At 38.7% G+C, this 14,599-nt stretch overlaps 1 protein-coding gene across 1 annotated transcript in view; it reads right to left on the reverse strand.

Annotated features, from left to right (window-relative positions):
- The window catches only part of RGD3 (ROOT GROWTH DEFECTIVE 3), a 52,771-nt gene that overhangs the window by 1,935 nt on the left and 36,237 nt on the right, over positions 1-14,599 (reverse strand). Inside the window, exons 20-27 of the mRNA XM_089165023.1 lie at positions 9,891-10,380; positions 9,737-9,805; positions 8,904-9,008; positions 8,541-8,771; positions 8,197-8,460; positions 8,056-8,105; positions 2,995-3,104; positions 2,844-2,926 (exon numbers count right to left, since the gene is read on the reverse strand). Coding sequence (XP_089021149.1) covers positions 2,844-2,926; positions 2,995-3,104; positions 8,056-8,105; positions 8,197-8,460; positions 8,541-8,771; positions 8,904-9,008; positions 9,737-9,805; positions 9,891-10,380 — 1,402 coding nt within the window. The remainder of the gene's footprint in view (positions 1-2,843; positions 2,927-2,994; positions 3,105-8,055; positions 8,106-8,196; positions 8,461-8,540; positions 8,772-8,903; positions 9,009-9,736; positions 9,806-9,890; positions 10,381-14,599) is intronic.

Consider the following 14,599-nt stretch of genomic DNA (forward strand, 5'->3'; position numbering starts at 1 on the left):
CATTGAGAGGAAAACGTAACTTTCTTTGATCTAATCCTATCTAAAATTCTAGATCCCACCATATCCATGACCTTGCAGCAGGAAATCTTGATCTTCAAATACAGAGGGTGAAGTGCGTGGCAGGCACCCACAATTTACCGTGACAGTGCCTACTACCCACCACCAATTGCACAGTTTCCCACATTAGTGCCCCGGATCATCCACAGGAGAAGATTTTCAAACATTTTACATAAACTGCATTTATTGAGTCGTTTCTCACATGAAGACATGCCATGGAGGATTCCCAAGTTGACGCCTGACCCAATAAGGTTGAGAACCATCCGTTAACTCAACTACCCTTATTGTTTAAAGCTTTCTGATAAATTTGCTATGTTTCTAAGCTAGGGAGTAGAGTTCCTCAAGCAACAAAGGGGTGTCATATTGATGGAACCCTTTTCCAACAACAATATTCACTGCAGTTAACACAGCTAATTTGATCTACTTCTCCAACACAATTGAAAGCCAAAAAACAGAAAAGCTGGATGAATGTTTCTGCTATCCTCTTTTTGCTGCCTCAGCAGACCCTTCTATTAAGCTCACCACCACAACAAACCTTTTCCCAACTAAATGGCATCAGCTACATGGATCCTTGCCTTCCAATCAGCTTTATTTGAGGCCATAGTAGATGGCCTAAGCTATGCATATCCTTTCTCACCACTTCACTGCGTCATTTATGTTTTTTTATAAACTTTATTCCACATTTTACAAAATGCTGTGTGACCCAAGTCTTTACAATTAGCAGAACAGGAGATTGCTAGGCTAGCATCTCAGAAGCAGGTCATCTGCTGTTTTGAACATGGAGAATGAACATAATTGAACAAAAAGAGGCTGAGTTGCTAAGGTCAGCAATCACCTGTCGTTGGGCCACTTCAATATGCTCAGTTCTTCTATCAGAAGCTCACCACCTCTAACTTACCTAACTTCCCCACCAATACAATCACCAGTCCCAAATTACCACTCCCCTTTCCACCCCTGTACAGGAACATGAGAAGGGGTAAACAACGTAGGGAAATCAGACCACCCCCTCTTGAACTTCAACTATTCCAAAAGATATAGGCAATCACTGAGTTTAAATTCACACATTTCAGCGAGACAGTTAATTGTTGCCAGGAGCCACCTTGTTGAGTGCTGTCACTTGATTAGCAAAGGGGGAAAAAGGAAAAACACAATACCAGCGGTCTGGTGATGACTCTTACAGTACAGGTGGTTGAGATGGTGCCAAAAACTAACTGCTTTCGCAGGTGAATGCTGTTATAGAGAGAGAGAACTGAAGGTTCCACGGATGACATGGCCGACAAATTAGGGACCATGTGTTGTATAATTCATTACTTATTAAATAACAAGTCAACAACAGACCCTGAGCACCAATTAATGTTGGATGGAAGGTGCCAATTCTGCAAATGTCAGGGACCTGCTCCGCCAATTTGTCTTTACATAAATTCACTTCCATAACAGCACTGAACTAGAATGAAATTCAGACTGCATTGGCAGGTAAATTTGTGACCAACAGTCAGGCCCATCCCATCCAGCAGTGCTGGTAGAACTTACAAAAATATTCGGCTAAATAAACTGGATAGAACTGTTACACCTAGAGGTACTGGTGTGGAAAAATCAACATTTGAGCATGTTCAAATCCTACCTCTGCAGCTCAAATTAAATTCTTAATAAAAACATCCATATAAAGCATGACTATATAGATTCCCAAACCTGTCCCAAAAGGAACTACCATTCTTAGATAGAAGTTAGAAGATCATCAAAACCCTAAAGATAGAATCTTCAGTCAGCTTATCCCTCTCATATTCCAAGATGACCTGATTCTGAGACAACAAAGACTCACAAAATTGTCCTAAAAAGAAATATAGTTCTCAGATTAAAGGTACAATCTCATTCAAATCCTAGAGAAAGAACCTTCACTCAGACCCTCCTTTCCTACTCCAATATAACTTGCTAACATTAACAGCAACAAGGATAAGCCATGATTCAAGATCTCAATCTTGGGCCCATCTTGCCAAGTCAAAAAGAGAATCAGCTCGTTGCGTAGGTGGAAATTTCCCCCCAATTCAGGGCTCCATGTCTAAGAGTATTTAGGGGTCATTTGGGCTGAAACTTGTTGTGCAGCCTATTCCAGCTAAGTTGAAACATTAGTGACCTCAGAGTTGTGAAAAAAAGAGTGTAAATGTGACTTCCACTTTGGACTCCAAGTGGGAAACGATTATGCTGACATGAAACCTTAAAATGGTCTAAGTTAATGCGTAAAGTTAAATTCAAACAAGTCTTATACATTACACATGTTCATAGTTCAATATGAGGTACAAATCCACTGTGATGATGAGAAATATTTTTGCATATGCAAATCAATCGATATTATCAAACTCGGATGTAGTGGTACAGACCAGTTTACTAATGGGATGCCCTAATGCCTTAAAAAACTTTAGCTTTAGTCAATGATCCAGTCAAAGGAATAGTTGGAACTATGGTATCAAACTTATTAATAGCAACATCTATTAGAGGCGAATTTCCTTGACAATACAAAGTTCAAATGATAATCATCAAGTACAACTCAAGTCAAGACTTGAGACCCTATGTGCTAGCACGGCAGCTTGTCTCACACATCTACTCATCTAGGCAAATGGGAAAGAGAGATATCTCAAAAGATCTTGAAAGTTCTCCTACCAAGACAAAGAAAGCCTCCTTGGCAAATCTCAAAAAGAAAAAAGTTGCTACAGATATTTTCTTTTAGGTCTCACACATTTTGTATTAGAATGACGTATTGACATAAGAAAAAGAAGAAGATTGTTAAATACCTGGTGATCTCTCATTGGGTTCCAATCATGCTCCATAAAAACAAGTGTGTCAGCTGATGTCAGGTTCAATCCAAGTCCACCAACTGCAGGGAATGTTGTGTAAGTTACAATTTTAAGTCAGAAGTACTTACTGCAAAAATTCATATCTTACCATGTGTTGTAAGTAGCAGTACATCAATGGTAGGGTCTGAGTTGAAGGCTTTCACGATTTCAAAACGTTTTTCGGGTTCAACAGAGCCATCAAGCCTCAAGTATGTGACACTGGGGGGAGGGAGGTGAGGGGCATAAAAAGTTAGCACAATTTAATACAGCCTTTGTAGATAAATATTCAAAAGTCAATTATTCAATAATTGCACAATCAGTTGAGAAACAGAATCTGTCATGAGATGAAAATTCTTTAAAAATCATCAGTTCAAAAATATATTAAAATTATAAAATATCAAACTAAATCCAGCTTCTATAAGACAATTTGAACTCCTTCCAAGCCACCAGAAAGACTAAATGAACTTTAAAATAGCCCATCCCTGAGAATGGGTTTCTCTTACACCAAATCTATATAACCAAGTTTGAGAAGATATCTATGTAAGATCAGGATTAGTAGTGACAAAGGATTTAGATTCCCATAAGCGGTGATCCATCTTACACAACCATGATGTTAGTTGCGACCAATTATTTCTCAACAATCAATTAAGAATGGGGAAGGAGTTCTCCAGAGCTTTACTCACATTCTCTTCATTTTCGGGACAAAATTTTCAAACTCAGTGTCAAAATTCTATTTACTTTCGGGCATCAAAAGTAATACTTTCTATTCTCATTTCCCTTAGACAAGAGTTCTCCAGAGCTTGGATGATACAGCATACAGAGCTGCAGTTTGCAACTATCTCAACAACCATCACCAGGGGATGTCATGGGATCAGTATGTATTTATGTTGGGGGAGAACATGATATATAGTACGATGGACCATCAACAGGGGATGGATCCACCAAGGCACAATACTTAATATTGAGATGATGGGATCACTATGTACTTGCCTACACTTACGTAGTCATACATGAAATATTTGACTACTTGTATAATGAATTTTAATTTTTCTTTTTTTACTTTTTTATTCTTGCAATTTAATGAAGATCTTTTGTGTTCTCTTGCATCATTTGCATATTTACATTTTTTAAATTCATGTTCGAAACTTCCAGTTTTGCTTGCATACAGGCGGGCATGCGCCGATCAAGAACACTCCTTTAGGTTAGGTTTTAACACTCCCAATGTGTTTATTGGCCCCAAATTATGCTAGACACCAAAAACCAGCCAAAATGACCCCAACCCCCCCCCCCAGGAAACTGTGCTCTTTTTTTCTTTCTTTTGGGGGGGGGGGGGGTGCAAATTTCACTGGAACATTCCAAAATTTTGGCGACATATAGCCGAAAATTCAGGGTTTCAGTGGTTTTTCTGGGTGGAAAAATGGGGAGTTTTGCCAAAATTTTGCACTATGACCCTATGCTTTGGTTAAGACATATATGTCTCATATTATGATGCAGTATCTACAACCTCCAAGTCCAAGACCAAGTGGAGGGCCCAATAAACCCCCTAGGATTGCTACCCAGCAGTTTAGTTTAATTTTATTGCAGTCCTTAACTGTAATTGATAGCGTCAGTGGCAGAATTATATTTCCGTCCACTTGAGCGGGCAGCATATAAGGTATGTGTTTTCTTTATTAGAATAAAATTTAAGCATGTGGTTAGTCTTGTACAGGAAGGCCTATTAGTAATAGAAGTCAGTTAGAATAAGGCTTGGAATACAAATCAGACTAGGATTTCCAGCCCCTAGTCTGTATAAATACACCGAGGGAGATCAGAGTTTCATTAATAAATACAAGCTTCTCTTCAAGCAATCTCTTGTGTTTACTTCTAGTTCTATCAATTAGTTTGAAGTTCCAAGGCCCATAAAGGTTCTAAGTGAATCAAGCTTCGACTCTTGATTGTGGCTGTACAGGACAGCCTTCGAACTCCCATCTTCAGGTGAATCCCAGCATCCATAAGGCTCCATTCAAGGTTCCATCCAGGTGCTGTTGGAAGCCCTCCTCCATCCCCATCCAATCCCTTTATTTTCTGTTTTAGAAACCCTAATTCTGGTTCAATCACCTCTCTTCCAGTCACACCCTGAAACTGCTAGATCTCCCAACATGCCACAAGTTTCATCCCAATTTTAACTATCAATCACCATCCATCCCTCCTACCTTCTATCCAAGTTTGAGCCTAAACAGACCAGCCAACTCCCAGATCTGATCATTCTTGTTTCTATCAACCAACTTCATGGTAGGAGATCCCGTGCGATATCTCGCATTTTCAAATAGGCAAGTGATGGAGGTTGAGAGTAGAGAGTTGGATATCTCGCTCGAGATCTCGCCATATCTCGCCCTGGATGTCGTTGGAACTCTCAATTTTTGCATTTTTTTTGTGGATTTCGGCTGGATTTTCACCTGCAACTACTCTTCGCACATCTACAACGTTGAAGGAAGATCAATCATTCTTTGCATGTCTTATGAACTTATAATTTAATGACTTATATAGAAATTTTAATGGTTGTATAAGTTTATTATTCTATTCTTGAAAATTGAGATTGTGATACTCATATGAATGGAATTTTGATAACATTTAGGTTACTTGATGCATTTGATACACTTGCTTTTCATTTATATGCCTTAAAGGTTCTATATTACATGTTGTATAACCTTGCATTTCCTAGTCCTTAACATTTTTGTTTCACACTATGGGTAGACTTAGAAATCATGCTTAGGGTTGTTTTATGACAAATCCAAGGCCACCAATGTGTTCAAAAGGCCTTAAATAAGCTAAATACCAAGTTTCAACCCAATTGAGACCCTAAAACCCACCAAGATGGGTCACCGAGTTGACGCCAAAAAATTGTATATCTAGGCAAGATCTCGGTTTTTCAAGGTGGAGAGATCTCGCTCTCGAGCGAGCTCTTCTACCATGTCCAACTTCCCTCCAAAGTCAAGAAACCTAATATCTTACAATTAATCCATCCAAACTGATGAAAACCAAATTCAGGGCCGAAATAGGGCCTAGGGTTGTTCCCCTAAGCCCTACGGCCCCCAGTACCACTAGGGGTATTTTTTGGTCATTTTTACAAATTTTTGTTGAGTCCATATTAGGGTATAGTTGTCCGTCATGTTTGTGGGACCCTAGATCTACTTCTATTTTCAAATTTGAGTCCTTATCTTTCAAGTTATTAAAGATTGGAGTTGGATTCCTAGTTTATAGAGGAGTCCCCTGGAGTTGTCCTACTCTTTGCAAGGAATATATATCCACTCTTAGAATTCAAATTGGATTCCTCTAGAGTAAGTTATGAAGATTCCTTGTGTAAGTTAAGGTCCAAGTCAATTAGGAGTTCCAGCTTGACTAGCATTTCAAGTTAGAGTCCTAGTTTAATTTCTTTCAATTGGCTATAAATAAGGCGTCAAACCTTGTAATCCACAAGTTGATTAATGGATACAACATTAGTGTTGGAGGAAAGACAGAGAGGCTGAGGGTTCCCTAGAGGGGGCCATAGGCTATTTCAACTTTTCAAGTGAGTGATTTCAGCAGAATTTTCTAAATTTCAGCATTCTTCTTCAAGTTCAGAAACCCTAATTCAATTCCAAGTACCAGCCCACTCCAACCCCCCGCCCCAACAAAAAGAAAGTGCCATTTCCCCTTTCTTCTCTCCCACCCGCAAGGCTTCCCCAACCTTGTAACCCTAGTTTCTGGAATTCCAGCCCCTTCATTTCCATCTTAGGGAGCCCCTTCCAACCACTGCGGCAGCCTTAGAAACCCTCCCTCATCACACTATTATTTAATCCCCTATCCTCCCATAACCCAATCTATCATTCCAGCACATCCCCCTCCATTTTTCTTCTCCCTTTCTTCTCTACCAGCATGTGGCACATCTGGAATTGCAGTAACATTCAAATTCAGATTTGCAGCGAGTGTTTTAAGACTAACAGGATCCTACCCCTTGACCTAAACCCTTCCCCTTTCAGAATTAGAATCAAGCTACAGCCCCCTTCCTTCTATCCAACTTCCAGCCCCTTCCAACACCTAAAACCCTAAAATTCAACAACTTAACTTCATTAATAAGAAACCATAAATTCCCAAAACCCTAACCTCAATTCCAGATCCGAAATCAATAATAACTGCAGGATTACAGGCTTAAATACAAAACCCTAAAACCCTATGCTTGGTCGAACCTACCTACCTTAGCCTAACGCTAGCACTTAAAAATCTATCAAAAACCCTCCACTGAAGGGTATTCCAACCCTAGAAAAGAAATCCTGTGAGCCTAGAACTAGGATATTATTCCAATCGATCCAACCCTAGATCCATGTTCACATCACAAACTAATTGAAACTTGAGGAGATTATTCTAGGTAATAAGAGCCAGATTCGATCCATGTTTCACCCAGTTCTCATAATCATTCATTCCATATCTCAAGGACCACCCAAACTTAACCACCAGTCCCAAAAACCAAATCTAACCCGATTACCATAAACAGGAAAGTTAGCAGTCACTAATTCAAACCCAACTGGGAACCAATTCAAGAAACATCCTATATACTATACCCAAAATTTACATTTGCACCTCTAAGTAATGTCTCACCCTAATGATCTTGGAAGAACAAGACTTATTCGAGTGAGGGCCGTGAGGCTGCATCATATTAGGTCATTATTAGTATATTTATGGCATACTGCATTGATATGGCTTCTAAGTTTCACATAAGCAAAAATAATATAAAATTATCATTGCTATGTATATTATACATAGTCATGTGATGCATGCCTAGGGAGCCTACAAAATGCTACGCGGGTGACCTAGGTAACCCTCAATGCCTTGCGTTGCCTAGCTGCCAATGACAACTATGTATCCTTGTATCCTAAGTCTTGTGGTACAGGTGGGTTTGACTGCTTGACAGACACTGGCACCCAATTCTCATACCAAAGTCTATGGCAGGTGGATCCACCTGTTTGACAGATACTGGTATTATTGGGACCTAAGTAACATGGATTTTAGGCCAGTAACCATTGTTACCATTCACAACAGAAAAAGCACAAGTTTATCAGTTTAACAGATTTAGGCTCTACAAAAGAGAGAACAGCATGCAAGAAATGTACCATAAAGTTACAAGAAGGATGAATCAAGTTTTTTTGACACTCACCTCTTCATATGTGCTTGAAACAAATCTTTTTCAATTATGTCCAGAAGGGCCTACAAAACATACAATCATTGAGCAAGGATAATAATTATATCTAAAACCTAATACACCATAACTCTAACCGAGCATGGAAGAGAAATTTACTTTGTGCTGAGCAAAAATCAAAACCCTGTGCTGCCCAACACCGACAGCACCTTCAGAACTTGAAGTATCAGAGCCTATACCACATTCTTCTAGAATTTCATGGAGAGCAACCAATTTGGGAGAGTGGTGCAGTTCATGAAGGTTTGAAATGATGTCATCAATGCCAGGCATGATACTGGATAGAATGCTCAAGAGATGACCTGGAAGCTTTTCACCAAGGACAAGCAATGGATGACTACAAAGTTTCAGCAGGTATTGAAGCGCCTATAACATAAACAGCAATTAGAACAAGACCATTGAATGCTCTATAATTTGTATAAGCAATGTTCATTTTTCCACATTACCTGGAAGACATGTGAAGATGCTCTTGGTGAAGCGCTACGTCCTTCCCCAGTATCCTCTGAGTCATCCATATGAACCAAGGTTGAAATTTCTTTTCTCGCATCTGAACCAGAAAACTGTTCATAAAGTCTTAACTGGACAGGGCTGAGATCACAGAATCTATCCTGAATGATTTTCTCAGGCAAATCAGACAAAACCTCATCCTTTGTTCGACGCAGGAGGAAGGGCATTACCTAGTTTAAAGAAGTTTAAGTGAGTTCATAATGAACCAGGAGATCCTTTATATGGCACCCAGAGCATGATATAGCGCATTAATATTAATTGCACTTAAAATGCACAAGAATATACGTCAGTGAAGGTGGAACCTGTTTATGTAATGCTTCCATTGCAAGCACCCCTGCTTCAGCATCCTTGGCAGAACATTTAGGATCCCTAGCTGCTACCAGTGGCTTCCCATAAGTGGCTTGGAACTGAAGGCAATTTGAGTCAGTAGTGACACAGGTGCATTTCATAGAGAGAAAAAGAAACATCCAGAATCCCAAAGTCAGTACCAGTGAGATGATTACACAATGAATTAGATTTACCATCAGACATTGCAGATTAAATATGACTCAATAAAATGTACAATTGAATTCTAAAATTTCTATTTCTTCAATCAATACAGTGGTAACCATGCCTGACACTTTTCTGTCCACAGTACATGTAAGTTTTCTTTCATTTTCTCTTTCTTTCATGAGTGTTTTGGTAACACAGGAAGTTGGTGCCTATTTTCTCAGTATGACAACCGGCGCAGTTGTTTAGCTCTTAACTTAGCTTCTTAATTTGAGAAATCTTAAAGAGATCCTGAACCATGCAGAAGGAATTGGGAGTAGGAGAATGGATCAAAGCAACAGTTAGATGATAACTCTCATATGATGTGAAAAGTAACTGGAGGTTACTTCTACATCTAGACATCTTGGACTTCGACAACCATCAATTGCTGGGTAAGTATAGAATTTTTGCAAAACCAACAGTATGATAATCTTAAATGTTGTACATCATGTGATATAATCCATCCAGGATGGACGAATATCTTAAAAATGATTTCTTATGCTCACCTTATCAGAGGAAGGATGCTTATGACATGTAACAGATGAATAAAAACAAGTACAATTCAAATTGAAAGAAATAAGATAAAATATCAAAGTTGTTAACTCACTTGTCTCTCTGTTCCAAGAAACCCAGGCATCAGAAAGTCAAAAAGTGACCATAACTCCAAGATGTTATTCTGTAAACCAGTCATTAGAAAAACTTCAGTTTCAGACCTTCACTACTTAACCAATGTTCAGTGTGAATCTCAAGGCTAAACCCACCTGGATTGGTGTTCCACTGAGTAGCAGCCGGTGTTCAGCTTTAAGCTGCTTTACCGCAGTTGTAATTTTAGATTTGGCATTTTTTATAATATGCCCCTCATCTAAAATACAGTAATTCCAGAGTTGCTGTTTAAGGTAGTCAATGTCCTTGCGGACTACATCATAGGATGTTATGACGACATTATGCTTTTCAAAAAGACATCTAAGTGAAATACGTTCTTGAGCAGAACCAACATACTGTAGAGGAATCATTACAGAAGGATCAATAAATTTCTCTATTTCATAGGCCCAATGTCCAACTAGTGTTGATGGGCAAATAATTAGAGATACAGGATCCTTCTCATTCTTGGAAGCACGGTGTTCTGCTATATCAGATGCAACAATTGCTGATGCCTGCAGTGTCTTCCCAAGTCCCATATCATCACATAAAATCCCATGGAGCTTGAACCGTCTCAAGAAAGCCAACCAGTTTATACCTTCTTGCTGATACCTATGAACACCAAACAGATTTATTTATAACCAACGAACATAAATAAAGAACCATCTAACTCTCTCTCGATTGAAAAAAGAGAGGAAAACATCAGAAGAATACATTTTTAAGACCCAAAATTATGAAGACAACCAAGATGGTATAACAAGATAGCTCCAAAGGCTGCAAACACTTGTGAGAAGAAAAATATATGTTTACCATCAACTGCATACCTCACAGCACCTTTGCAAGTGCTTCAGTAGCCTGCCTGAGTGGCAGGATGCACCTGTGGACAAGTCAAGGTGCAAACCATTTGCATTTGACCAAGAGTTGCTCAGGGGTAGCAGTGGGGCTTTTGTGGTGGGGGACCATAAGCCCAGTCTGTTTAAGAGAACGGGTTGGAAAGTGGCATTCTCAAAAATGGGTCCTTGCGTAGTGGGGTGACAGAATAATTCGAAACTGAGTAAATTTCTTGTATTATCCCTTCCCACCTAGTTTGGTCGGGTGGGACAGTTAGAGAGAGCTTGGTTTCAGAATCCTTCCCACCTTGTTTGGATGGTAAAGGACTTCTGTTGGTTTGAGGCAGTGACTGTGAGCTTGAGAGTAGCATAAACACAATGGAGAGGGGTTTCTGCAGCAACAGCAGTAAAGGTTCATCAAGTCGTCAGAGGAGATGCTGGGAGGGATATTGCCTCCAACGTTGCTGCGGCCTGGTGGGAATGTGGGATACCACATCCAACATCTATATTAACTTGCCTTCCTCATCATGTGGTTTCCGTCTGATAAATCTAACAAAGAAAACTCTGGTTGAAGAGTTTAGCTTTGACTACTTTATTGGTTGCTATACGCCTAAACCATCTCAGAAGTCAGAACAGAAGTTTCATGGACATATATGTTTCACGTTTGCAAAAGAAAGGAGATGCAAGTGTACAGATATGGGATCCACATGCAGTCAAGGATTGAGATTCTCTCTCCTTATATATCTCATTCTCTCTCCTCATATGAAATGCCTCATTCCAATTCCTTCATATTATCCTACAATTTTTGTAAGCCTTTTATTTCATTTTATTTTATTCTGTCAGATTTTATCAAAATATATTAGATTTCTCTCTTTCTTCCCTTCTTTTTTGTCTCTTTGTCCACCTTTACTTTTTTTCTTATTATTTTCTTTTGAATCCAACACGCACGACCATACACCTTCTTTTTTTCCTGTCTGTCCCTTTTCTTCCCTTATGTCCTCCTCTCTCCCCTCTTCCCTCTCTTCTATCCATGTATTCCATTCTATTTCTATTCCCTTTTTCTTTCTCCTCTTTGTTCAAATATTAATTCTCTTCTTAATTTTTTCTCTCCCTACCATCCCTCTATAAATACCCTCCCCTCTCTCACTCCCATTAGTACACTTCTCGTTAGTAATTGAGGTCTTCTCTCTTATCTAATGGTTTTGGCTTCGAGTTTAGACATGATGTTTAGGGTTTAATTTTTTGAATGTAATTTTAATTAATGTAACTTGCCTCCTTTTTTTAATTCCCATTGTTGTATTCATTCAAGCAAGTTGTAATCTTTATATTTAGTTAATGCAAGTCTTCAATGTTTCTTTTAAGTAAGGATTTCTTTTATATGATTTATCTTTCTCCAAGCCTAGCAACCTCACATTTGGTCTTGTCCATATTGGTTTTTAGGGTTAGTAGAATTTCAAATCGACCATGTATTCACAATTCAAGATTAAAGTTTCAAACACCCTTCATCGCTAATGTCCCCCCCCCACCCCAAAAAAAAAACTCCCAAACCTGACAACCCGTTATTCTTAATAAGTTAATATAATATTCTTATTTTCATCTATTTACAATTTTGTTGCCCTTCCCCAATGGATCCTTGATTAGAGATGCCTGCAATCATACCTCTCTCTAGTTAAGGTCAAATTTACTTATTGTTGTAAGTTATTCGTTCTTATAACTTTACGTATCACTTGTTATTTGTTAAATGATGATGGTTAGGTTTTCCATTTTTTTATCCAACTACCAACTTCGTTAGATGCTTTGATTAGGACCATTATCATTTTTTTTAGATGAAAGTGTGTTGGGATCATTAGTTTAGTTTAATTAATTAACACAATCCATCTCACTCTTGCATTGCTTAAGTAAATAAAGTGGTATATGATGTAACCCCAATTTTAGGGTTAGGAGATGTGTAAGTATTTCCCTAAAATTAAGGTTAGCACAGAATCCGGTCTCTTTTGAACCAGCAAATAAAGAACTAAATCTGAGAATACAAGATTATTAACAGATCCGGATGGGATGATCAAGTTTGGGAAAATTGGGGTTTTGGGATAAGACTGGGATTAACAAAAACCTAAGTGGGCTGTAGGAATTAAAAAGAAAATGAATTTAGGGATTAAAGAGGATCCTAGGAACAAGTTAGGATAAATATGGGTTGGTTTAGGATGATTGGATTATTGGAGTATTAACAAAATCACTATGGGTTGTAACAAAGAAGCATAGGGTGTGTTTCGTCATTCGTGATACGTAGTCTGAACCTAGGATGATTAGGGAAACATTCGGTGGGTTTGGTGTTTCTGACGGCTGGTTTTCGAAATTCAACCTAATTTGAGGCCAATACATACAATGGAAGTGTTATTTTTGCCTAAAACCTAACCCAAAGTGGTAGTATTTGATCGGTACATGCCCAGCTGTATGCGGGTGAAACTCGTAGTCTGAAACATGCATTCACAAATATAAATATGGATATAATGCAAGACAACACTAAGATTTTCATTAAAATACAACAACAAATACAAGTAGAATTCAATATACAAGTAGGGGTTGGGTTGGATCCATCCCCTAGGTCATCAAGGAGTACTTTGAATACTAGACATAAGCAGGCATGACATAGTATAGATAAAATTATCCATATAGTCCATCGCTACCCATCTACAGGTAGCATCATTAACATTAAGAAGATATCTTACCCTAGGGAACATGCCATATGGCCATGGACTATAACCCAATCGCAAAACTGGCATAACTAGCAATGCTGATGGATATCCAAAGATGGAGTCCACAAATGAGCCACCTGATCCATCTCCATACCCATATGCAGACATGCTACTGGAATCAGCAAATGAACCACCATACGTTCCACCATATCCATATCCATAGCCATAAGCCCTGTACGATACAACCCCTTGGAATTTTCAAAATTTCACCTAAATTTTCCAGATTTTGGCAAAATTTAGTGAAACTTTGCAACTCGAATATCAGCCATGGGTTCTTTTCTCTTAGTACTGAAATGGCAAGATTTCATACTATGCTTACAAGTGATAATAGAAAAACAAATTGTGCTCCTAAAAGAAACAGAACCTAAGAGCCTATTAGACCTAGGACTCCTACTATACTTGTGACTCAACACTAAACTAAAATAAAATATAAAAGAATATTTTGTGCTTACTATAACATAAATTAGGTAGACTTCACATAATTAAACCAGTTAATTAAGCTATTTTCATAGTTGGCCTAGACACTCAACTTTTTGGCCCATAGGCTGCCCATGACCACATAAACCTATGGGACAAAGGCCCAAGACTCTATCTATCAACTCTAGGTTGATTTTAAAGGAGAATACACCAATTCAGTACTGGATTTGCATCAACCAATCATCCAAACATCAAGAAACCTTCATTGCTTGACAACCCTAACCCTACTTTTGTCCTAAAACCCTAATTGCACCTACTCGCGCTTTAACAGCTCATCCTAGATCCAAGATACAAGCTCTTAGTTGGTCTCCTACCAATCTAGGAAAACATCACCAACCCAAAGCAGACGATACAATGAGAGTTTTTGGGGACGTGTCTCTATAATCTCATCATGTTAAAATATTGCCTATGTAAGGGTACATTTGTGTACTGTAGGGTACAAAGCACTTGTGTACTGTAGGTACATATGGGCCATGTACACATTAGTTTAATTAGCCCCTTCTAAACCCATAGCTTGGATCAAGGAACCTACCATAGGCTTATTTTCTTTCCTTTTTGTTTTCATATATTTGTTTTTCTTTTTTTTGTCTTGTAATCAGATAGGAAAGTTCACTATCTTCTAGATAGTCTGTGAGGCGGAGACTTGCGTATTGCACAACCCTCCCACCTCCTCCCTCTCCCCTCCATTTTCTCTTCTCTTCTCCTTCTCCTCCCTGTATTTTGGTTTTTTCAGAGATGCTTCTGTTACAGGTCACTTCAGTCCATTTCTGT

Source organism: Hakea prostrata, chromosome 8, assembly GCF_041222555.1.
Source record: "Hakea prostrata isolate BN-2017 chromosome 8, UWA_Hpros_2, whole genome shotgun sequence".
Lineage (NCBI taxonomy): Eukaryota > Viridiplantae > Streptophyta > Magnoliopsida > Proteales > Proteaceae > Hakea > Hakea prostrata.